This window comes from Podarcis raffonei, chromosome 1 (genome assembly GCF_027172205.1).
Source record: "Podarcis raffonei isolate rPodRaf1 chromosome 1, rPodRaf1.pri, whole genome shotgun sequence".
NCBI classification, from domain to species: Eukaryota; Metazoa; Chordata; class Lepidosauria; order Squamata; family Lacertidae; genus Podarcis; species Podarcis raffonei.
This window is the reverse complement of record NC_070602.1, coordinates 130,008,415-130,033,627: the sequence shown is the minus strand read 5'-3', so window position 1 is coordinate 130,033,627 and position 25,213 is coordinate 130,008,415. Positions and strand designations below refer to the sequence as shown.

Here is a 25,213-nt window from a genome sequence, read left to right as displayed (position 1 = left end):
GGGAAGCCTGCAAGCAGGACATGGGTGAAACAGCAAATGGAATCCGGAATCCTATTTCCTCTGATATTGGAGGTAGGATACAGCCAGTGGTATATCACGAGCAAAACCGCCGACGCTCCTGAGTCCCTCTGCAGTGATGCTATAAGATTGCTGTTTAAAAAGGACTCATTTTGCCCAGAGAATCAATACAGATTCTGTCACCTTGACATCATACTCTGAGCAATTAAACAACTGGCTTAGTACTTCATTACAGAATATGCACGTGAAAGGAAGATGTCCAAGAAAGACAGGAAAGTACCAATTTTCTCTAGGAAATATTTAAAATGAGTAATTCTTGCTTAGCCCAATGCATGATGTTTATTAAAACATGTTTTACAAAAAGGCACCGAGGCAGGCTAATGAGTTGCATTTTTGAAGCCTGAGTAACTGTGAAGAATAAATCATACTGTACCTCACTAACTGGCTGTCCTTGTTGAGTCAAATCTAGTTCTTGAGGTCTTGTCACTTTATCAATGTCCAAGGAGTCCATACTGGAGGCTGCAGATGTGATGCTGGAACGGGAGGAATTGCTGATAGAACGGACTTCAGCATCACTCACAGTACCTGCTGAGGCCGTCCTCCTATGCTGGGTGGCAACTATAGGCTTGCTATCTTCCATTATAGGTTGCTGTGCCGCTTCATCCATACTCAGAGATGCCTTCTCTAATTGTGCCGTAATGTCATCCAGGGAGAAGATAGCATGTGAAGGCTTTGTCACCCGGCTAGATGACGAAGAGGACAATCCTTTCATACTACTGTGTTTAGCAGCGAATCGTCCACCACCAGATGGTTTCTGAGCCATTTTTCCTTCTGTGGCAAAGCGTTTCATTGACATGCTGTTTGCAGACTGGGACCCGATGCTGCTGAGCTCCTGCTCAATGGAACAAAGGTCTGCCATGAGCGCATCAAGATCCACGGTTTCTCCCTGATTCAAGGCTTCTGCAATGAATGACAAAAATATGATCCAGATTCTATCACAATACTCTGTTAAACATTCCACTGTTTTGATATCTAATTTATTTGGTCAGCCTACAGCAGGAATTTTCAAGTTTTCTCCCCTTTCCAGATGGACTTATTTGTGTATTTTTTGTTTTATTGTTTACTTTTGTTATGTTGCAATTATGTATTTTTTATGTTGTAAGCCGCCTTGAGCATGGTTTAAACTATGAAACGGTGACATACAAATAAAATGACTATGTATGTATGTATGTATGTATGTATGTATGTATGTATGTATAGAAACTGGATGTCTGCACTGTGTTCTGGGGGCATGTTTGAGGGCAGGAATAGTCAATATGGTGCACTTCAGAAGTTGTGGACAACTTCCACTGACCCTATTGGCCATGTACATAGGCTCTGGAGGACTCCAGTTCTAGAGTGTAAACATAGAGCAGTAGCAGGGTCTATTGACTCTCACTATTGGCTCCCTTAAACAGAGGGTGCCCTAGAACACATTCAATTCTACCACCAACTTGCCCTATATTGAAACTGTTAATATTGTTTACTGCGGTTTTAAAATATAATTTAATGTTTCCTGTAAGCTGCCTTGGAAGGATTTACAGCCTAAAAGCAGCACAAATTGCAATAAACGCATTTAAATCGTTAAAACGTAAGAGAAAAGTAGTACATGACACGTGTAATTCAAAATTGTATTTAGATTTACATCTTGCTAGGTTTCAGCTTATGTACCATTTTGTTGTCCTATTCACTCTCATTATAGTGACATTACAATTTGCATTTTATAAATTTTGCAACAGGGTTTGGACCGTAGAGACAGCATTTCTTAAGAAAACAAGAGGAACCTGTTGAATCAATTCCAAGGCCCATCTAGTTTGGCATCCTGTTCTCATGGTGGACAATCAGGTGCCTATAGAAAGCTCAAAAGCAGAACCTGAGCAATACAGCACTTTCCACATCTGCAATTCCCAACAACTGGTATTCAAAGCTATATTGCCGTCAACAATGGAGGCAGAAAATAGCCATCATGGCTAGTAGTCACGGATAGCCTTTTCCTCCAGAAATTTGTCTGATCATCTTCCAAAGCCATCCAAGTTGGTGTCCATCAATTCTTCCAGAGTTTAACTGTGTGGTGTGTAAGGAAGCCCTTTCTTCTGTTTGTCCTGAATCTTCCAACATTCAGTTTTACTGGAATGTTTAACAAGTTCAACCATTCCAAGTCCAACACTTCATTTAATAGTAAGATTGAGGAAGAGCCAAATGGATTTTGTGCCCACTAAAAGTCACGTTAAGTGTCTTTTATAAACAGGTCCCATTCTGATACACACAATGTTTTCTGTTATTAGAAGAATTCTAAGTTTTAAGCATTTCCCCACCTCCTCCAGCTGAAAATGATTTCATAATGCATCTTACCATTTAAATTGTACATTGAAAAGCGATAGGAGAAGTTGGCAATATTAGTCTCCTGGCGAAGAGGGGATCTTTTCACTGGCTCCATGGGCTTATCTGTATCCAGACTCTAAATAAAACAAATTGGAGGCAGAATAAGCTACAACAGTGTAAAACATAAATCAGCATATTCCAACATGGGCAAATATATTGCTTTTGTATTGGTGCTATTTTAAAATCTTGTTCCCCCCCCCTTACATATGTTCAACAGGAAAAAAGCTACCAACATTTGATGGCGCTATGATCTACTCCACAGTATTTGCCAAATACACAACCGTTTGTGTGCCTTAACTATTTCAGTTTTACGTGGCAATGTAAGACATTTTAGCCTGTATAGTGTTCATATAATAGTTTGAAAACAGGTGCATTCGTTGCCAGTCTGTTTCTGGGCATAAGTGCTCACACTAATGTTTAAAACTATAGCAAATATAGCTTGCTATATCAAATATCTGAGAGACCACCTCTGCTTAAGATCAGCAGGGGGGGCCCTCTTGATAGTTCCACTGCCCTATGAAGCTTAAGGTGTTGGTGACTTGGGACAGGGCATTCTCTATGTCAGCCCCTACATTGTGGAATTCTCTCCCCACCAAGATGCACACAACACCTACACTGTACAGTTTTTGTTGCTCAACTCTTTACCCTGGCCTTTGACACATGAAGTGTATATTTTCAGAACCCACCCTATTCTTGTGACTGTAATCAAACTAGTTTTAAAGTTGTATTTTACATTGCTGTGACCCACCGTGGGACCTTAGGGGGATGACTGGGTATAAAATCCAATAAATAATAATAAGTTGAATGGACTTCCGGTTAGCGCCAGCGCTTAATGGCGGATTTCTCCCGGAGCTCCGGGAGAGATCTGCTTCGTAGGTTCGGGTCCTGTCAGCTACGGCGGAGCGGGGACCCTTAAAAATCACAGGCGTGTTGCCTGTGAACTGGAGACTCGGCGGGCACCTTTGCGCCCCCCCGACGCTGTGAAATAGCCTTTTTAAAGGCTGCGGATCAGCGGAGGGTGTGAGGAGCGGTGCTGAGAGTCGTCTTCACCCAGCCTGCGAAGCGAAGCCGCGTCGCCATTAGCGGAGAGCGCTGATTTCTTCCGGCGAAATTGGATTAAAAGAACAACTATCCGTGAGTAGGATTGACCGCTAAAATACAATTGGACATTAAAAGTTAAGAAATTGGGCGCCGAGACGGATAAGCACTAAAAAGGAAGTCCGCTTTCCGTTCTGTAGCAAGATCAAAGCGAAAGGCACTCTAGCTGTAACTGCTTGAGAGGAAATTTGCGGGAATTAAGAAATCCACCACCAAAGCAAAGAACTCCCTCCCCGAAGGCAGAAGGGGGGGGAAGAAGATTTTAAAGTGTTTTTCTGCCAACTTTAAAGAACTGAGTTAAATACCGCTGTTCTTAAACCTGGGATCGGACTGCCGGAGAAAAGGAACCGGCTAAGGACTGTTGCTATAAGAAGGTTAAAAAGTATCTTTAATTGACTTTGGTTACTCTCAACTTGAAATACTTATTTTGTTGCATTGTAAAGTTACTTACAGGACATTATTGACTTGGGTCCCTTAGAAAGAGAAAAGAACAATTGGAAGGGACCAGGAAAACTTTTGTTTACTTTTAGGAGAGTGTGGGACTATTTGGAGAAGTAAAAAAATTGACTCTGCGCCCTCTAGAGGACTTACAAATTGTTACAGCAACAAGTGAAGTGTAAAATCTGAGAACTTTTGTTTGACAGCTTAAGAGTGTGGGAATGACCTTGACTAAAAGATCTTGTTATGGCAGATGGTAAAGAGAAAGGGGATTCACAAGAAACAACCTTGAGATCTGGCAGACAATATAAAATTGATTCTTTCATGCAGAGAAGGGCTTCTGTATCAGGAGCCTCTGGAACTACAGCTGCCCCAAAGGCAAGAGTGAAAACAATGTCTACAGAAGAATCATTTGCCAAGGTACTGGAGAAGATAAATGATTCTTTGGAGGAACTAAAAAAGCAAGGTGCAGAAACTAAAGCACAAGTTGCTGAAACTAAAATACAAGTTGCTGAAACAAATAAGAAAATTGAAGAAATCTCTGGGAAAATTGATTCAAATACAAAAAGTATAACTGACCTTGGGAACAAAGTGAACTCAAATGCAGAAGCAATTGGGAAACTATTGGAAGAATCATCTACAACAAGAAAGATAGCTGAGGAAGCTAAAGAAATTGCAACTGCTGCTGAGGGAAAGTTCCCACCAGTGTTCAAGAAACTAGATGAGTATGAACTGGCACTTTCTATGCAAGATATGCAACGCAAGGAGAGGAACCTAAGGATCAGACTTGTGCCAGAAAAGGAAGGAGATAACCTGGTGGACTACCTGACAAAAGAATTTTCTGACTTTTGGAAGCAGGAGTTGGACAAAGAAGAATTTAAGATAGAAAGTGCATTTAGACTGGGAGCAAGGCAGAGGAAGAACAGACCCAGAGACTGTTTAATAACTCTGAGATCAAAGGAGGAACGGGACAAAATACTGAACCTGCATTACCAAACAACCCTTCGAATTGAAGATTTTCACATCGAGATTTTTAAAGATATTCCTAAAAGCATTTTGGACGCAAGAGGACACTACAAGGACCTGGTGATACTGCTGAAAAGGAATTACATTCAATTTAGGTGGGAGTTTCCCCAAGGCTTGTCTTTTAAATACAAGGGGAAGAAAAGAAGAATAAAGACAGTGAGTGATAAAGACAAGTTCTTAGGAGAACACGAAGAAGACCTACAGAAAGAGACGTTTCCAGGGCAAGGACATCCTTCACTAGATACGGACACGGAACCACCGACAAACGAGGAACAAAAATTGGGAGCTGTAGGAGGAAAGAGTAAATAACCCCATCATGTCTCTGCAACTTTTAACCTGGAATTGTAATGGCTTAAATATTCCCAGAAAAAGGAAAAATATATTTCATGCTCTAAAGAAAGACCAATTGGACTTGATTTGTCTACAAGAGACCCATGTGACAAGAGCACATAGGAAATTATTAATAAATAAAAGACTGGGACAAGAATTTATATCTTCAGACAGAGTAAAAAAGAGAGGAGTAGTGATTTATGCAAAGGAAAAGTTGCAACCGAAACAAATCTTCAAAGACGACCAAGGAAGATATTTGGCAATTGAAATCCAATCTCAAGGAGAAAAGTATCTGATAGTGGGAGTCTATGCGCCAAATGAAGGGAAAGCTGAATTTTTCAAGAAGTTGCATGAGACTTTGATGGACTATATGGATTATAATCTAATTATGATGGGAGACATGAATGGAGTAGTTTCAACAAATATGGACAAAGCACAAAGACAGGTAGTAACAAAAGATGGAAGACTACCAAAGACCTTTTTCGAAATGACTGACAATATGGACTTGATAGATATTTGGAGAACAAAACACCCACTAGAAAGAGAGGGAACCTTCTTCTCTGAAGCCAAAATGACATGGACAAGGATCGACCAAATCTGGGTGACTAGCAGTATGGCGCAGAACATAAAGAGAGTGGAAATCTGCCCAAAAACTTTCTCCGACCATAATGCAGTAAAGATGGTGATGAGACAAACAACAACTGGCTCCTTTAGATGGAGAATGAATGACACTTTACTTAGAGATGAGGAGATTTGCAAGAAGGCCCAAAAGACTCTGAAAGATTATTTTGAAATCAATTTAAGGACTAAAGTAGAAAAAAGAATAGTATGGGACGCAAGCAAAGCCGTGATGAGAGGGTTTTTGATACAACAAAACACATTAAAGAAAAGAAAACAAAACGAGAGGAAGGGAAAAATTCTGGAAAAGATAAAAGAAGGGGAAAAGAAACTAAGATTGAAGCCAAAATCACAAGAGATTTTAAGAGAAATCAAATTTTATCAAACACAATATATGGAGCTGACGAATCAAGAATTAGAGTAGAAAATTAAGCAAATGAGACAAAAGACCTTTGAATCTGCTGACAAATGTGGCAAGTTATTGGCTTGGCAAATAAAGAAGAGACAAAAACTCAACACGGTAACAAATATAGAAGTGGAAGGAAAGAATATAAGCAACCCAGCTGAAATTAGGAACTGTTTTCAGAACTACTTTAGACAACTTTACACACAAGGGCCGCAGAAGGAAATGGACATACAACAATTCCTCGAGGAAAATGGGCTGAAAAAGGTCTCGCAGGAAAGTAAGAACAATTTGGACCAGGAGATATCAGCACAAGAAATAGAAGATGCCATTCAAGGCATGGCGTTGGGCAAATCCCCAGGACCGGATGGACTGACTTCCAAATATTATAAAGTACTGAAGGAAGGGTTGATACAACCTTTGAAGGAAGTCTGTAACGAGATTATGGAGGGGAAAAGGGCACCCGATACGTGGAGAGAGGCCTACATTACACTTATACCAAAGACAGAGACTGAAAAGACCCAACTTAAAAACTACCGACCCATCTCGTTATTGAATGTGGATTACAAAATCTTTGCTGACATTTTAGCAAAGAGACTGAAAAGAGTTTTGATGGAGGAGATTCATGGGGACCAAGCAGGCTTTCTCCCGAAAAGGCATTTGTCGGATAATGTAAGGAATATAATTGACATTTTGGAAAAGTTGGAAGAGAACATAAACACTAAGGCTGTTTTGATATTTGTGGACGCCGAGAAAGCCTTTGACAACATTTCTTGGAGCTTTATGTTGAAGAACCTCCGGGGGATGGGGGTAGGCCAAGGGTTTGAGAATGGTATAGGTGCAATTTATTCTGAACAGAAAGCAAAATTAATTGTAAATAATGTGGTTACAGAAGAGTTCAAGATTGAAAAAGGGACACGACAGGGGTGCCCTATCTCCCCATTACTTTTTATATCGGTCCTGGAGGTTTTGCTTAATATGATTAGGAGGGACCAGTTGGTTAAAGGGATTCAGGTCGGAGCTAAACAATATAAACTGAGAGCATTTGCAGATGACCTAGTACTTACATTGCAAGAGCCAGAAGCTAGTACGAAAAGAGTTTTGGAAATAATCCAAGAGTTTGGTCAATTGGCAGGATTTAAATTGAATAAGTTAAAAACAAAGGTATTGGAGAAAAATCTAACACAGGTTGAAAAAGAAAGGTTTCAGAATGAGACAGGGTTGACTGTGGTTAAAAAAGTGAAATATTTGGGTATAAACATGACAGCTAAGAATGTGAATTTATTTAAAGATAATTATGAAAAAACTTGGACAGAAGTGAAAAAAGACTTGGAGATTTGGTCAAATTTAAAGCTTTCCTTGTTAGGTCGAATTGCAGTTATAAAGATGAATGTATTGCCAAGAATGCTGTTTTTGTTTCAAGCACTGCAAATAATGGACAAAATGGACTGTTTCAAGAGGTGGCAAAAAGACATATCCAAATTTGTCTGGCAGGGCAAAAAGCCCAGAATTAAATTTAAGATATTAACGGATTCAAAGGAAAGAGGGGGGTTTGCCCTGCCAGACTTCAAACTGTACTATGAAGCGGCAGCTCTCTGCTGGCTGAAAGAATGGCTGCTTCTTGAAAACACAGACATTTTGGACTTGGAAGGTTTTAACAATATTTTTGGGTGGCATGCATATCTGTGGTATGACAAGGTTAAAGCACATAAAAGTTTTAAAAACCATATTGTCAGAAAAGCACTATTAAATGTTTGGGTTAGATATAAAGATTTGCTGGAAAACAAAACTCCAAGGTGGTTGTCGCCAATGGAAGCTAAGGCAGTCAAAAAGTTAAATATGGAGTCTAAGTGGCCAAGATACTGGGAAATTTTGGAAAAGGAAGGGGACAAATGGAGATTGCAGAGTTTTGAGAAACTAAAAGGGAAGGTGAGAGATTGGTTGCATTATCACCAAATAAATGAAGTGTTTAAATTGGACAGTAAAGTTGGCTTCCAGGTGGAAAAATCCAAATTGGAGACTGAATTGTTAGAATCCAGTACTAAGAATTTGTCAAAAATGTATAATTTGCTGCTGAAATGGAATACACAAGATGAAACGGTTAAATCAGCTATGATTAAATGGGCTCAGGACATTGGTCATAATATTTTGTTTGCTGATTGGGAAAAGTTGTGGACCACCGGGATGAAATTTACGGCATGTAATGCCCTAAGAGAAAATATTATGAAAATGATCTATAGGTGGTACATAACCCCGGTCAAGCTTGCAAAGATTTACCATTTGCCTGACAATAAATGTTGGAAATGTAAAGAAAAGGAAGGTACATTTTTCCACCTTTGGTGGACGTGCCCGAAGATTAAGGCATTCTGGGAAATGATCTATAATGAACTCAAAAAGGTATTTAAATATACTTTCACCAAGAAACCAGAGGCCTTTCTCTTGGGTATTGTCGGCCAAGGGGTGTTAAAGACAGACATAACTTTTTTCATGTATGCTACAACAGCAGCTAGAATACTCATTGCGAAGTACTGGAAGACGCAAGATCTACCCACACTGGAAGAATGGCAGATGAAGGTGATAGACTACATGGGCTTGGCAGAAATGACGAGCAGAATCCGAAACCAGGGAAGAGAAACAGCGCAAGAAGAATGGAAAAAATTCAAGGACTATTTAAAGAAATATCACAAAGTTAATGAAAGTTAGAATGATGATGGATTGGAAAGTAAACGGTTACTATTAGTAATGGTTAAGACAAGGAGAATAAGGAAGATTAGCTTAAACTTAAATTAAAATAAGGGAAGATTTGCTGAGTAATTGATAAGAATTTGGAATACAGAAAAGGGAGGCATGAGGAAGTCGGGGAAGGAAGGTATAAGAAATCAGGATATGAAATGGTACATGTTTCTTGTTTTGTTTTTGTCTTTGTATGTTTATGTATGTTATGTTTATATGGAAAAATTCTTGAATAAAAATATTTAAAAAAAAAAAAAAAGAAGCTTAAGGTGTTGGTGACTTGGGACAGGGCATTCTCTATGTCAGCCCCTACATTGTGGAATTCTCTCCCCACCAAGATGCACACAACACCTACACTGTACAGTTTTTGTTGCTCAACTCTTTACCCTGGCCTTTGACACATGAAGTGTATATTTTCAGAACCCACCCTATTCTTGTGACTGTAATCAAACTAGTTTTAAAGTTGTATTTTACATTGCTGTGACCCACCGTGGGACCTTAGGGGGATGACTGGGTATAAAATCCAATAAATAATAATAAGTTGAATGGACATGGAATATAGACATTTGATGTATGACAGCGGCCCAAAACTAATGATGCACTTGTAAAATTATAAGCATGTTTGCATGCTTACAAATCTTGGGTTCTGCTAAAGCTATCATTACATGCAGCAATTGCAGACATTCCAATTTTAGATGACATGGATGATGGAGAAAAACAAAATCTCTGCACTACCAACTCAGCAAAATAACAACACTAGTCAGGCTGATTAGTGTTTCTATGCATAAATTCCAATTTAAAAAACCCAACAACTTAATTTTAGTTTTAAGCATTATTTTAGTTGTCTTTTTGTATGCTCCTCACTTTCTGCTATTTATCAGAAGCAAGCAAGGAACTAATATCACAGATTTCCTAAACAAATTTAAACTTTTCAAACACCATCTTTTGCATCAACTTTTCATCCTACCATCTTTTGCATCAAGTCCTTAGTCATATGGCAATAAGGTAAAGGTAAAGGACCTCTGGACAGTTAGGTCCAGTCAAAGGTGACTATGGGTCACCTCACTTTCAGGCCGAGAGAGCCAGCATTTGTCCGCAGACAGCTTTCTGGGTCATGTGGCCAGCACGATTAAACAGCTTCTGGCTCAACGGAACACCGTGATGGAAACCAAAGTGCATGGAAACGCCGTTTACCTTCCCACCACAGCAGTACCTATTTATCTACTTGCACTAGTGTGCTTTCAAACTCCTAGGTTGGCAGGAGCTGGGACCGAGAAACAGGAGCTCACCCTGTTGCACGGATTTGAAGCGCCAACCTTCTGATCGGCAAGCCCAAGAGTCTCAGTGCTTTAGACCACAGCAATATTACTGCATTATACAGCAAAAAGTGGCTGTGCATCTGACAGGTCAATAGACAGCTCTGCTACGTGTCAGCGAGGAACTATTATCACATTACAAATGCTACCCGTTCCCAGCTGATATGGCTCATACAGTCAACGACCAATATACTCTATAAACGCTGATCTCCTTCACTGTGGAATGAGGAGAGTGTTATAAAGTGACTTTAACCTGTGTGAGTTTGTCTAACTCCCCAAGCCAAGCCCCAAACATCTTGTCCAGATCCTGATCTTCTTTATCGCTATCTTCTTCCGCGCCATGATCAAGTTCTTCATCTGATAGCTGTTCCATCTAAAAAAGACAAAAAAGCAGCATTTTAAAGGTGAACGCTTTGTATGTTTTGAAGATTATATGACGTTATTTCAGAACACACGTATGCTCAACAACCTTCCTAATGTTTCTTTATAAGTGGATGACCACAACGATCAGTTATGTTTAAAATATTAGAGGGTCACTAAAAAACTGGTAAAAAAAAATCCACAACTGTTTTTTTCCCCATTTATTACGGCCATAGGCCCATACAACTGTTATTGCGAAACATTTTCTTTCCATAAAAATAGAACCTCCCCCGTTTGCTACACCCAAGTAACAAAGAGAAGCAGTTCACTTTGAAAATTCAGCACATGCTAACTTAATTCCAGATAGGGGGCTTTTGCTTCACAGCCTGATGCTTTGGACATATTCAAACGATCACAAACTAAAGCACTTATTTCCTCTCATGTCCCTAAACAGACGTCTTCCTGGTTTCATCAAACCAGTTTGTCATGACATCTGAACCACCAAACTGTGGTTTGAGTGATGTCTCCAAACCAGAATCAAGTCACTCAAGGTCACTGTTAAGTCTCTTTGAATTATGTTTGGAGGATCACAAATGTGATTTTGAATGAACCCAGTATGCCTGCCAATCTTGCTGTCTCTTCAGTTCTTGCTCAGTTGAAAATATGGCTACAGTTTTTTGGGTTTTTTTAAAATTACTGCTCAAGGGTTTAGAAATTTAAATTGTTTCATCGATGTAACCCATGTATGAAGAGATTACTGTATTATGCTGCCTCCCTTACAAACTCTGCTCTCCTAAAAATAATCCTGCTCATGACAAAATCTTGTGCAACAGAAATTTGATTAAAGCGCTGGCCATTGCTTTACAGTGCAAATAGTTTCATTTTCATATAAAATATCAAATCTGAGAAAAGCACACTGATGTTGAGAATAAACCCTTTAGCAGCCGAACAGCACAGTGGTAATATCCTGTCTATCAAGAATCAACCAAAAGCACTGACCCAGGTAGAGAAGACAGCCAATAGCAAAGCTTTCCATCACAAAGTGTTTGGTTTTTAAAAAAATAAAGTGTAAAAAGGTTCCTGTATTTGACTTTGAAGCAAATGGCATAATGGTAGCTTTCCAACAGAGTTCGTGATAATAGGACCACACTTGTTTGTCCTCTTTTCAGGAGAAAGAAGCAATAGCTTTCTACTGGAGGATTAGGAAGTCATTGTTTCAAAATCACTCTTTCATAATAGGCAAAAAAAATCCCATTAAGATCCTCAGCATGCATCTAGCTGACATTTCTTGTGAGTCAGTGCCAGCAACCATTTTTGCACTGGAAAAGTCCAGGGAATTCAAGCTGACCACAAGTTGTGCAATATCACTCAATAAGAAATGCACTCTCCTAAATAGCAGAATATACTTCTGCTCACAGAAATCCTGCTTATATAGGCCACAGAGAATGCCTGGAAGACATCCTGTCACAGAGTTTAAATATTAGAAACTGTCCAGACTACTTGAGTCATATATCCTCTATGATCTCTACACAAAATAAAGGCACAACAGAACCAGCTATAACTGAATGATTTTTTTTTTTACCATCTGCTTTCAATAAAGATTTTAACTGAATTATGGTGACTATCCAACAGGAAGGACAGTTATTTTATCATATGACACAGAGTAGAATAAAAAGTTGGCAGATAAACTAGATATACACATATCCTAGAAACACTGACCATGTTAATATGGCAAGAACTCAAGAGAAAAGGACTACAAGACACACATACTGCAACACAAATGACAGCAGACTTGATAGAGCACTAAAAAGGAGAAACACAGCCATTTGGGCGACCATGGCCTCGTTCACATATAACTGTAAGTCAGAGTTAAATAAACTGGGAACAAGCAAGCATGCTGGTCCACACTGATCAAATTGCTTCCATCTCCTCCTCTTCCCATGCTGGGTGGAACAAACCATTAACACTACATGGGAAATAGCATTTGTAGTTGCCTTTCACTGACACAACTCAACAATTAACCATGGTTTTGTTACAGATCTCACTTTTTGATTAAGATAGTGTATATCAGAAAGAAATGAAAGCGGTTGGTGCATGATCTAGAGAGGAAGGGTTGGATAAGCAGCAAAGATTCACGTTTCCTCTCTAGTCCACTCTACGGTGTTCTCCCAGACTACCCCATCACGAAGCTGTGAAGTGATAAAGTCCGATAAGAACAGTATTGGGCAATTTATTTCACTGAAAAATCATAATCTTAGCATCACCTCAAGCAAAAGCGGTCATAATAAAGATTTCAAAATCCATACTGGGCAATACCTTTGTTAGGCCAACCCAAACGCTGCAAAGCAACACGCAAACTTTCTTCAAGCCCAATGTCAAACGGTGGGTGGGTGGGGTGGATGGGTGAGCAGGCAGAACAGAGGTGGCTCATGGTGAAGTCACAGAGTGCATCTGGTCACAGCCTCAAGGCTGAACGTGAGAAGAGGTGGCAGACATTCACATGAGGCTTTGTTGGCTACTATGCAGATTGTATCAATTGCTACTAGGAAGATGGAATATGAAATGTCTGACCCACATTTTGGGGAAGATAAAATGCTTTTATATTCCAAAAATAGGGGACAATATTCTGGTTGACTGAAATGAAAATACTGTCCTCATACGGCTTCTGAAATGATCTCAGTATGTTTCTGAATTTATTTCTATTCTTGTTATTTGTGTTTTTAATCTTTACTATTAAGGCAACTTCCAATGCACTTAATTGGAAGTACAGTCATATCTTGGAAGTCGAACGGAATCCGTTCTGGAAGTCCGTTTGACTTCCAAAACATTCGGAAACCAAAACGTGGCTTCTGATTGGCTGCAGGAAGCTTCTGCAGCCACTAGGAAGCTGCGGAAACCCCGTCGGACGTTTGGCTTCCAAAAATAGTTCGTAAACCAGAACAGTCACTTCTGGGTTTGCGGCATTCGGGAGCCAAAACATTTGAGAACTAAGCTGTTCAAAAACCAAGGTACGACTGTACCCAAACAAAATTGTTCTTGGATGCTTCAGATCTTAGAGCATGTTTTAAAAAGAGGAAATCTGACAAAATAATAGGGAATGTCAAAACTATTTCTATTAGACATATTAAATAAACAGATTTGGAAATCTAGACATAGCTGATTTGTAGAAATGTGTGTACTTTCTCAGCTAGGCTTTCTAATCTTATAAATTCAATGTCAACATTCACAGCTAACCTGAAAAACTGTTGAATTGACTTCAAGAACTAGTTCTTTTCTTGGAAAATGAAGATTGCATTGTATTACATTAAAGCAGAGAGGGAGTTTACTTTGACTCACTTGAATTTAGCCTTCATTCAGGTCTGCCCAATTTAAATCAACAGTCAGTACATTCTCTTTCTCCTATGAGAAAGTTTAGACATAACATCAACCGATTTCAGGAAATTTGAAAGGACCAATTACTCTGCAGATTATTTGTAGGTGAACAGATAACCTCAAAACTGCTAAAATGGTTAGCAGAAAGACCAGCAAGAAGCACATCTGAAGACTGTATAGTTAAAAAAAAATGCACACAGTAAAATCTTTATTCATCCCTGCATCTTCCAAATCCTAATGTAACTGCTTGCCAAAGTGATGAAAAGGAAGAGCTTAATAATTTAATTCTTTATTTCCTGGACAAGGACACCAGCCAAATAATCCAAGGAATTGTTAGACCAGCAACAATTACTCTAATAGTATGCTGGCGTGGAATTTTAAAAAAAAATCTTGATGCTTTTGAATTGCAGTTCTTCCTAGAGCAACACTAGTAACACTCCTCTATAAATTGATATTTTACAAGCCTCCTGCTACCACAGCGCTATTTCTGGTGCATAAAAGAGGAAGTTGAGGAAGGATGTGTTTGTAGTGAGCATTTCATTTTGTTTGAAGCAAGAGACAGCTGCTCTCTTGTCAGAAGAGTCTGATTATTGTCTTGTGGGAAAGATTCCTACAGCCAAGCGAGTAGTTTCTTCTTCTTAATTAGTAGTGTCGTGTTCATGAAAGGGAACACACTGCGCCCAAAATTTAGATAATAGTCAAGTTAATATTGGCAATCCAGCTTATAATGTTTAGTGATGAATATCACTGCTGTACAGATTTCCTCAAAGGAAACATTACTAAATAAGCCCTTTGTTCTCGCTTTCGGGAGCATTTAGACAAGATTTAAAATCTGGAGCAGGCAAACACACTGCTACCACTGACAAGCTGTGGCGCTAACAACACCTAGCCACCTGTCCATTTACCATTTCCCTGAAGGTCAGGGATTCACAAATACAGTTGAAAGAGGTGGCCATAAACTTACCGTATTTTTTGCTCTATAAGATGTACCAGACCACATGACGAACCTAGTTTTTGGAGGAGGAAAACAAGAAAAAAAATATTCTGAATCCCAGAAGCCAGAACAGCAAGAGGGATCACTGGGCAGCGAAAGCAGCGATCCCTCTTGCTGTTCTGGCTTCCGGGATAGCTGCGCAGCCTGCATTCGCTCCATAAGTCGCACACACATTTCCCCTTACTTTTTAGGAGGGAAAAAGTGAGTCTTATAGAGCAAAAAATACAGTAAATACTTAACCTGAGGTACCACTGTACATTTTTGAAACCTGCTAGCAATACAAGGAGAAGACAGTACCTCTTTCAAAATACTATATTTTGCACCATGATACACCATCAGTGTCCAGGGATACAGGGGAAAGGTTGCCATACACACAAACACACAGCCCATTACTCGTTCCCCATAAAACCCTTTCACCAAGCCGCAGGTAGAAAAATGATGCTGTTACTTTACATCTTTGGCACACACACAGCCAGCCAAGCAACACTTGTCACAAGAAACCATGACTGCTGCCAAACCTACCCAAAATGTGTTGATTCCTGTCTGAAGAAAAAGCACCTCTGTAAGTTCTTGCCCTCACAGTCAAAGCCGCTGCCAGACAGCAAATAATCTTGAAACCCTCACTTCTCTTAAAGTGCCCAAAAGAAAAGGGAAATATCTGTAAATATTATTGCTATTACAGAAACTTTTGCATTAGTGACAATGTTGGCTTCGTGTGATCTTCCCAATTAACACCATAAGCATATAACTATCCTGAGTATTTAGTATACAGGAGTTCATTTGCCGGGGTGCTGAGCCACTTGAAAGGAACCTCATAAAAAGGGGGGGGGGAGGATGCCTTCCATATGTGGAAATGATAGTGTGTTTCCTTTTATTTAAAGAAATTTAATTACAGATAATACTTTGGGCATTAGCTGTGTCTTTCAAGGCTGGACTAATTAAAGCAGAAAGAACAGACAAAACTATCTCAGTGTAATGAGAAAATTTTAAAAAAATACTTAAGCAGCAACATACAGCAAAAAATAAAATAAAATGGGAAGATCCCAAACCTTGGACATAACTGAGCTCCTAAGTTTCAGGTGTTGAGAGCAGAAAGCAATGCACATACCGTATTGGCCCGAATATAAGCCACACCCGCAAATAAGTCGCACCTTTAAAATTCAAGGGCAGAAGAGAAAAAAGACAATACCCAAATATAAGCCGCTCCCTTAAAATTCCGCAGGCACTCACACCCGATCCGTTTTACTGTATGTCTGTTTCAGCAGCGATACCGTAAAAGCCAATTTTTGTAAGGTCGCAGATTTAAGCCGCACTTTAACTTTTCACAGTTGGAATTTGGAAAAAAAGTGTGGCTTATGTTTGGGCCAATACAGTAGGTACACATATGCAGTTCCTCAGGTAACAAACGATGTTATTTGTGAGAAGTGGAACATGTACAAATCCATCAGTAGAAAATCTCAAGTTCACTGAGCCCATGGACTAAAGTATACTCTGTTTAGTAATTTTTAAAGACATTTTGGCAGATAGCTACTCAATCACTGCAAGTTGTTTTAAAGTTTTCTATTAAGTAAAAGTGAACTTTGGGGCTGGAAAAAGGAGAGTGAAAACAAGACTGGAGATTGAAGCTATACAAGAGGTTATAATAGCACAGGTTAGCCAGATTACTATTTGTTAAATATCTGCACATTGGGCAATATACATAAATAAAATCAGTGCCTCCAGACTTACTATCTGGAGAAACAATCTGGTATGAAATAGGGAAAGAAGACTGAATGTTACGTAGATATTGCATCAAAATCACTTAAGTGTTGAACTGCAGAACAGTTGAGTGAGTAATTGCGAAGTAGGCAAACCTTGTAGGCTAAAGAAGGAAGTATGGTCAGTAGCTGTAGAAAACAATTAGAAAAGTGGTTGAACCACGTATGTACAAGAGCAAAAGATTTCTAGAGCAAGGCCAAGTTAGGTAAAGAAGAAGGCAGCAACCAGGATTCAGGTATGGGCAAAGTGTTGACCTAACATGAAGGATGTTAAGGGTTGGTGTATTTTTTTTAAAAAAGTGGCAGCCTATAAGCTTTTCCAGTACATAAACAAGAACTGAAATTAGTTCAGGACGAGGCAAACAGTCTGGGACAGCCAAATAAACCAAGTAAGGGAGACTTCTAGCAGTTTTACTTAAAGCATGACCAACACTTCAGCCTTAAGGCTTCCTAAACAGTTTCAAACAAGGAGCCTGTCCCTCTCCCACCTGCGGTCAAGCCTGCATCTTGGAAACCACTTTGGAGAAAGGGGCAAGACAGAGCTGAACATTTCAGGCTTTCCCTTCCTGCTAACTTCCTTCTGGAAAAACCGGGCAAAAAAAGAACACAAAAAACAGGCTGCACCTGCAAGACAAGAGATCACCACTTTCTTGCCAACCCCAGGTCTCTTTTCACTGCACCACCTAGTTTCAGTACTGACAGTGTGAGGAGGAAGAACAGTGGTTGGAACACAGGGTGCTGCTGCCTTATACCAAAGCCATGTGGCGGCATACTGGCCACACCAGGGCTGCGGAACCTGTGGTCCATGAGTCTGATGCTGGATTATCATCAGTGGTAGGTACCTCCTCCCTTTTAAGTGCAAGTATGTGTGTGTGAGACAAGGGGTGGGGTGGTAGAGGAATATACAGTGGTACCTCTGGTTAAGTACTTAATTCGTTCTGGAGGTCCATACTTAACCTGAAACTGTTCTTAACCTGAAGCACCACTTTAGCTAATGGGGCCTCCTGCTGCCACCGCGCCGCCAGAGCACGATTTCTGTTCTCATCCTGAATCAAAGTTCTTAACCTGAAGCACTGTTTCTGGGTTAGCAGAGTCTGTAACCTGAAGCGTATGTAACCTGAGGTACCACTGTATTCCAGAAGACCAGGAGAAAAACCTCTAGCACTATACTGAATAGCACAATTGCATTTCAGTTTTTGTAATTGGTGTGTGCAATCGGCATCTAATTGAAAACAGATAAAATTGGGTGTCATCCACATTCTGGATCTCCAGGCAACTACTTTGGCAGCTGTCTTTTTGTGTGTGCTTGGGAAAGAACAGAACCCTGTAAGACCCCCAAAGGACACCTGCAAAGGGGTTGAGCAATGCCCCCCTAGCATCACCTTCTAGTTCACAGTTGTTTAGAATATCACTTTTTTGTCATTAGAAGTCTCTCTGTTCTAATAAATCAGTGATTTAAAGTAATTAGCCAGTTGACCAACACTCTAAACTATCTAGGGCTGTATATGTGCTGGCCAAGACAATGATACAAATATCCTTGTTCTTCTATGCCTCTAACCATTGGTGGTTCTTCTTTTCAAACCTGCAGCTGAGAATGCACATAGAAAACCCTTCAATAGAAAGCTCGGTTCCCACCGCTTCACTCTTTGTGACAGAAGTAGAGAGCTAGACTCAGTCGTCTCCCCTCCCACTTTATTGCTAAGCAGTTGTGAGCAGGATTTTAGCTTTCAAAGAAGGGCTGTGTGTGCACAGCCCTGGCTGCTCTGCGTGTACTCTTTGCGATCAGCTAAGTCTAATTCAAAGAAGCTGGCTGCTAAAAATAGCAGCTGAGCAGAATGTGACTCAAGGCCTTTTTAAAAAAATAATACCGAAACTATTTGGTAAGCCAAATTTGAACAAAAATCCATGTCTGAGGTTATTGAGATCCATCTTACGTGAGTGGGTTTGAACAGAGTAATATTTTTTCCCTATGCAGCTGCCTCTGGGGTTGGGGGCTTTCACACTTGCATTTTTTGTAAAGTGTTCCATCAGCTCCATATGGGCTATGTGAAAACAAGTTCTCTGGGTACTTTGCAAACTTCCATGCGTACAACCTATACCTGCAATATGCAGCTGCTGGTCAGAAGTGAAATATTTCCCCTGAAACTGAAGCTCTAAAATTAAGGTTCAGACATACAAAAATCTTAATCCAAAAGTCTTCACATCCAGGGGCTCAACAGCTGAACATTGACCTCTTAAGCATAGCTTGTCAAACATAATTTGAGAGTGCTGTTGGCTTTGCCAAGGTCCTATTCAAACATTAAGTAGGATCTCTGTTGTTAGAACATGTAAAAGCAGAATTTAAATGTGGAAGTGAACGGGCTGCATTATTTGCTTTCTTCAATTTATATTTCTGAACGTAGCCTGCAAAACTATAATACACAGAATATCAAAAGTATAGAAAGCAGCACATTTCAATTTTAACTACAGTGGTACCTTGGTTTTCAAACATAATCCATTCCGGAAGTCCGTTCGACTTCTGAAATGTTCAAAAAATGAAAGCACAAGCCTCAATACGGAAAACTCAAAACGGAAGCCGCGTTTCCTGTTCGACTTCCGAGGCGCATTTGAAAACCGAGGCACTAACTTCCAGGTTTTCAGTGTTTGAGTTCCGAAACATTCCAACTTTGGAGGCGTTTGAAAACCACTGTATTCAGAAAGTTACATTACACTCAGCCATGACAGCATATTAAGAGACACTGGTTGCATCAGCACAGATGAGCTGTTATATGGGATGCTGCCCTCAAATTAATTTATTGATTAAATTTATACACCACCCGTCATCAAGAGATCCCATGGCAGTTTACAGAATAAAATAAAGATAAAACACAGGTAAATATTTAAGCCAATACCACAAAACAATAACCATCCTTCTCACAGATATTGTTAAAAGGCTGTAGGATATTAATCAGCCAAAGGCCTGAATGTTTTGGCCTAGTGATTCGAGGACCCGATCCCCGCTTGGGGAATAAAGACACGTGGACACAGTATGTAAGGTTAATGGGTAAGGAAAAGGCCACAACTTTATTGATTACAGCATGTGAGAAGGTATTGGCTTAGGCATTGGACCACGGAACATTAGACTCCACCCACTCAGAGAGGGGTGAGCCCAAAGGGGGTTTATTCACCAGAAGGTGGAGCCTGTTGATGCTAATACAACTATAGGCTCTCTCCTGATGTCACCGAGGGTCGTGCCATGGCCCCCCGCCACACGGGCATCGGACAGGATCCACGACCGCCGGATTCCTTTAGCGGAATACCCAAAATTGTCGGGGAAGGCGATGGCCACACCTTGCCCCCCGAAACACCAACAACACATTCCAATGCCTAACCGCCAAATACCACGAAAGTTGTGACAGTTGCTACGAGGTAGGCGAAAAAAACCAAGAGGCCGGGCCAATTTAGCCAATTGGAAAAAACTCCTACCAGGCCCCCTGGTTAAACAGGGCGACCAACCAGAGGTCCATAGCAAAGTCTCAGGAAAAGCTAATCTAAAGGGAGTGGAGGGTGGGTGACTCGAATAAAATGTGTGTGCAATGGCGGGGATGGCTGGCGCGGCCGCATTTGAATGGCAAGCCACGCCCCCGCCGAGCTTCCCTATTGGGTGCCCAACCAGGGAGGGGCGTGGTGCGCCAGCCCTGGAGTTGAAGCAGGGGGCGGAGCGCCCAATAGGGAATCGTCTCCCGCTCACAACCCCTCCCCTCCGGAAGGAGGAGAGGCATTTTCGCCTAGTGTCCAAATTATAAATAATGAAGGTGCAAGGCGAACCTTCCTGGGGAGAGCATTCCACAAACCAGGAGCCACTACAGAAAAGGCCTGTTCTCGTGTTGCCACCCTTCAGACCTCTCATGGAGCAGGCACATAAAGAAGGGCCTCAGATGATGAACACAGAGTCCAGGACAGTTTATATGGGGAGAGGCAGTCCTTGAGGTGTTGTGGTCCTGAGCCGTTTAAGGCTTTATTGGTCAAACCAGCACTCAAAAGCTTCTTAGGCCAAACATTTAGCAACACTGATTAACAAATTGCTTATCTGTAGTAGACCTTAAAGGGATTTGAAAATGCTCCTCAAATCACTGCATGTTGTTCTTTCTCGTACTATAAAGACCTCACTGCCCATGTTCAATCTATTGCCTAGCTCTTTCTTTTTACCATTCCTGGAATATAAAGAAGCACAATCATATTATAAATGCTACCTTGGTATTAAACTGACAATAAACATTTAGAAAACAAAAGGCACTGAGTTAAGACCACACAATCTAAATCTTGAAGAAAAAAATAAAAATGAGCTATGTCCGTACACTCTGCAGCAAAGGAGCGATTGCAACAGTTGAAGAACAGTTACTTGAAAGAAATGTCCTGCTGAAATGGGATTTACTTCAAAGCAGATAAATTTAGCACCAGGAAGGCAGTATGAAACATACATATATATGTTTGTTGGTTTGTTTTTGTGTGTGTATGTTTGTATGTGTATATATCTGAAACATCCTCTTTATATTATCAGGAAGTTTAGCGGTGTGAATGATTTTTTGCCTGGCATTGTGCAGCAGAACCTTGTGTTCAAAGGGAATGCCATAAGATCCAGGCACCCTTGGAGGAAACTGATTTTCTTGATCCATTTCAATTAGGCCTGGTTTAGGCACAGAAACTGCTTTGGTTGCCCTATAAGGTAAAAGTTAAAGGAACCCTGGACGGTTAAGTCCAGTCAAAGGCGACTATGGGGTTGCAGCACTCATCTCGCTTCAGGCCAAGGGAGCCAGCGTTTGTTCACAGACAGCTTTCTGGGTCATGTGGTTTCTAGCGCAACTGAACACCGTGACAGAAACCTGAGCGCATGGAAACACTGTTTACTTTCCCACCGAAGTGGTATCTATTTATCTACTTGCACTGGTGTGCTAGGTTGGCAGAAGCTGGGACAGAGCAATGGGGGCTCACTCTGTTGCACGGATTTGAACCACCAACCTTCCGATCAGCAATCCTAAGAGTCTCCACTGAGACTCTTAGGATTGCTGATCGGAAGGTTGGTCTAAACCACTGAGACACCCACTCCCCTGTATGATGACCTGTCAGAAGAGAGATAGGGGAAATATGTTCTTGTTCATTCTCCTTTACCTTTCAGCAGCTTTTAATACCATCAACTGTGGTATCCTTCTGGAGCAGCTGTCCAAGTTAGGAGTGGTTGACACCCCTTTGTGGATGTTCTGGTCCTACTTGGATAGTCATTTCCAGAGGGTGATGTTCAGCCCCGTGAAGCCTTCAATGTGGGGTTTCTCAAGGTTCAATTTTATCCTCCATGCTGTTTAACATCTACATGAAACCACTGAGTGGGGTTATCTGAAGTTTGGAGTACATTGTCAGCAATCTGCTGATGACACACAGCTCTACTTGCTTAGCAGTGGATGTGCTAAACCGTTGTCTTGCCTCAGTAATAGACTGGATGAGAGCCAATAAACTGAAGCTCAATCCAGATAAGACTGAGGCACTGTTAGTGGGTGGTTCCACAGACCGGATGAGATGGGAGGTTGCCTGCTCTTGTCGGGGTTCAATAAATCAGTTAAGTGAAATATATTGCAAATAAATTATTTAAAAGCAGTCAGCTTAAATTGAAATATTGGATGGGATTTCCTGGGACATCGTTGTAATTGAGGGGGGATTATATCTTTTAGAAGATGCAAAGTCTATAAAATAATATGGCCTTGGTCTAGAAAAAGCCAGCTTATAAAGACTAAGCTTTCTAAAAAGCCATCAATAATAAACACCCTCTTATTCTTGCTAAATGGATCCTTTATATAAGGATTTAAGTGGCAATTATGTGAGTGTTCAGTTTTTTTAGATTCTCTGCCATGTGAGACATTGTTGGTTTGTACAATGTGGGTACTTATCCAGTAAAAGTCCAGAGGAACTGCCAAATTCCTTTCAACAAGGACTCAGTATCAGCATTTCAGCTGTGGTTTGTTTTTGTTTTTTACAAAGATGGACACAGTCTTCAAACTGCTACAATAAAAACATCTTTTCCTGCATACAGTTGCCATACTATATAATTATAGTTCATAACCACTAAGCTAAACCCAACAGCAATCTGATTCAATTCTGTAGTTAAGAAATACTGTTAGAGTAACAGTTTTTGCTGAGCTACGGCTGTAACAGGTCTTAAAAACAAACACAAAGAACCATTAAAAAGGAGTGGGGAATACATGCCTTCCTCAGTTGCATTTGTATAAGCATATTCACCTGAATTTCTAATACTGGAAGGAAGACTTAATCACCAATAATATCTGGTCCCATACTTATCAGTGCAAGACCTCTTTCCCTTGTCCAGTTCAGATACTCACCTAAAATCAATCCCAGTTTAACATATCCAAACCATACTGAATTTCTCCTAGGTGCCTCCAAGGTACCTTCAAGCTCTATGAATCCCTGATCACCCCCCCATTTTCACTCCCATGCTACATTCCCCAGAATTCCCACTTCATTCATTCACAATGGTTTGAAATCTGCAACACAATGATACTTCACAGGCATACCTTCTCTCTTACATGTGTGTGGAGGCAGCACTGCCTCAATTGACTCTTTTCCCAATCCTAAACGTCCCAACCCTGCAAGAGGCTTGGACGACTTGTAACCCAACAAAATGAACACAGTGTACCAACCACCAGAAGATCAAAAAACCTCCTGGCTTTCCTGCCAGTCTGTGATAGAAAACATGATAAGCCACAGTACATCGCTAGTGGGCTGAATTTAGCTTAATGGGTCATGAGTTCCCACCCCCTATCTTCTTCCTAACCCGAGCACACAGTGGGCAAGTTTGAACAAAGGTAAGAAGTGTTCTTCATTCCTATCACTGCAGTTCCCAAACAACCCCAAACGGCCAACCAAGATATCATGCTCTGTCAACCACTTGAGAGTAATCACCCCTGGGGCAAAAATGCTTGAGAGGGTGGAGGGGCAGCCCCAACAGCAAATGCTCAGGCACTGATAACAAGAGCTGTTGGGCTCTGTTTTGCTCTCTTCACTATTACTCAGAATGCCTGTTCTTATAAGACTTTAACTGTAATTAAATATTTAATTGTAAACAACCATATTCTAAAAATACTAACTGATGATGCTTGCACAGCTCAGCACAATAGACAGAACAGGCAGGCACAGATAGGGGCTGGTTTAACCACTGGGTCTAAAAACTCAGCGCTTCTTCCTTCTCTCACATATAAATTCCCTCTGTGACTTCCTGGTTCTAGCAAACTACAGCTTGGCACTTGTTCTCCAAACCAGAATGGGAAACTGAAGTGCAAATCAATTCTGGTTTAAGGAACAAGTATAAACCATAGTTTGCCCATTCAGACATAATGGCAAGCTATGGTATGGAAGCCAAGAAGTCAAGGAAGAAATAAATGTGTCAACAGAAATTAAAGTGTGAAGACATGGCTTAGGCACCATGGCCAAGCACATTTAAAAGTCAAACAGGCCCAAAGACCTGGGATTAGTTATTTCGTTTAAGAAAAAGAACCTTCAATCAGAGTTAAAAGTAAACTGCAATACATATTTCACCCTTCCTTTACCTAGGAGACAGCAGAAGCACTTTGTCCAACTATGGACCGGGAACAGTTTCTTTGCCATTTCCTACATGAGAATCCATGGAAAATACATTTTTACAACCAACAGTTCGCAATTCCACATGCACTTCTTGGGAAACTAACAGCTCTATCTTTAGCATGGTTATCTGAATGTAAACCCAACTGAGTTCAACAGAATTTGTACAGGTAGGATTCCAAGCAAAGATTCATGTCTTACCATATTTTGGAAGCTAATAGCTTTTTCTACTGCCTCTACACTGCAGAGACAAACATAAACCACACATTGAACAGTCTGGCTCCATTCCTTTCTGTGGAAGCATAATGCAAATGATTTTCACTCACACCTTTGTCTGCTTTTAGAACCAAGACACAATCTGTTTCCCGAATTATGTTTACATGCATATATAATTTTCTTCTTTGTATATCTGCAAAATTTGTGTGCATGCAGCTAGTATGCACACATACCCCTAGAGCTTGCAATGTATTTCCCAGTCTTAAACTAATAGTTCCAGCCATAAATCAACATCAACAGAAGTACAGTCTCCCGATTAAGGGAAGTAATAGTACCATTCTACTCTGCCTTGGTCAGACCACACCTGGAGTACTGTGTCCAGTACTGGGCACGACAAATTTAAGGAGGACATTGACAAGCTGGAACGTGTGCAGAGGAGCGCAACCAAGATGACCAAGGGTTTGGCCTTATGTGGAACAGATGAGACAGT

General features: G+C 40.6%; 1 protein-coding gene across 4 annotated transcripts in view; it reads right to left on the bottom strand.

The window, feature by feature from the left end:
* RAPH1 (Ras association (RalGDS/AF-6) and pleckstrin homology domains 1) overlaps positions 1–25,213 on the bottom strand; it is a 79,493-nt gene that overhangs the window by 31,296 nt on the left and 22,984 nt on the right. For all 4 annotated transcript variants that reach the window (XM_053366003.1, XM_053366013.1, XM_053366020.1 and 1 more), the window contains exons 2-4: positions 10,655–10,774; positions 2,410–2,515; positions 452–978 (exon numbers count right to left, since the gene is read on the bottom strand). In XM_053366003.1, the coding sequence (XP_053221978.1) occupies positions 452–978; positions 2,410–2,515; positions 10,655–10,774 (753 nt within the window). The remainder of the gene's footprint in view (positions 1–451; positions 979–2,409; positions 2,516–10,654; positions 10,775–25,213) is intronic.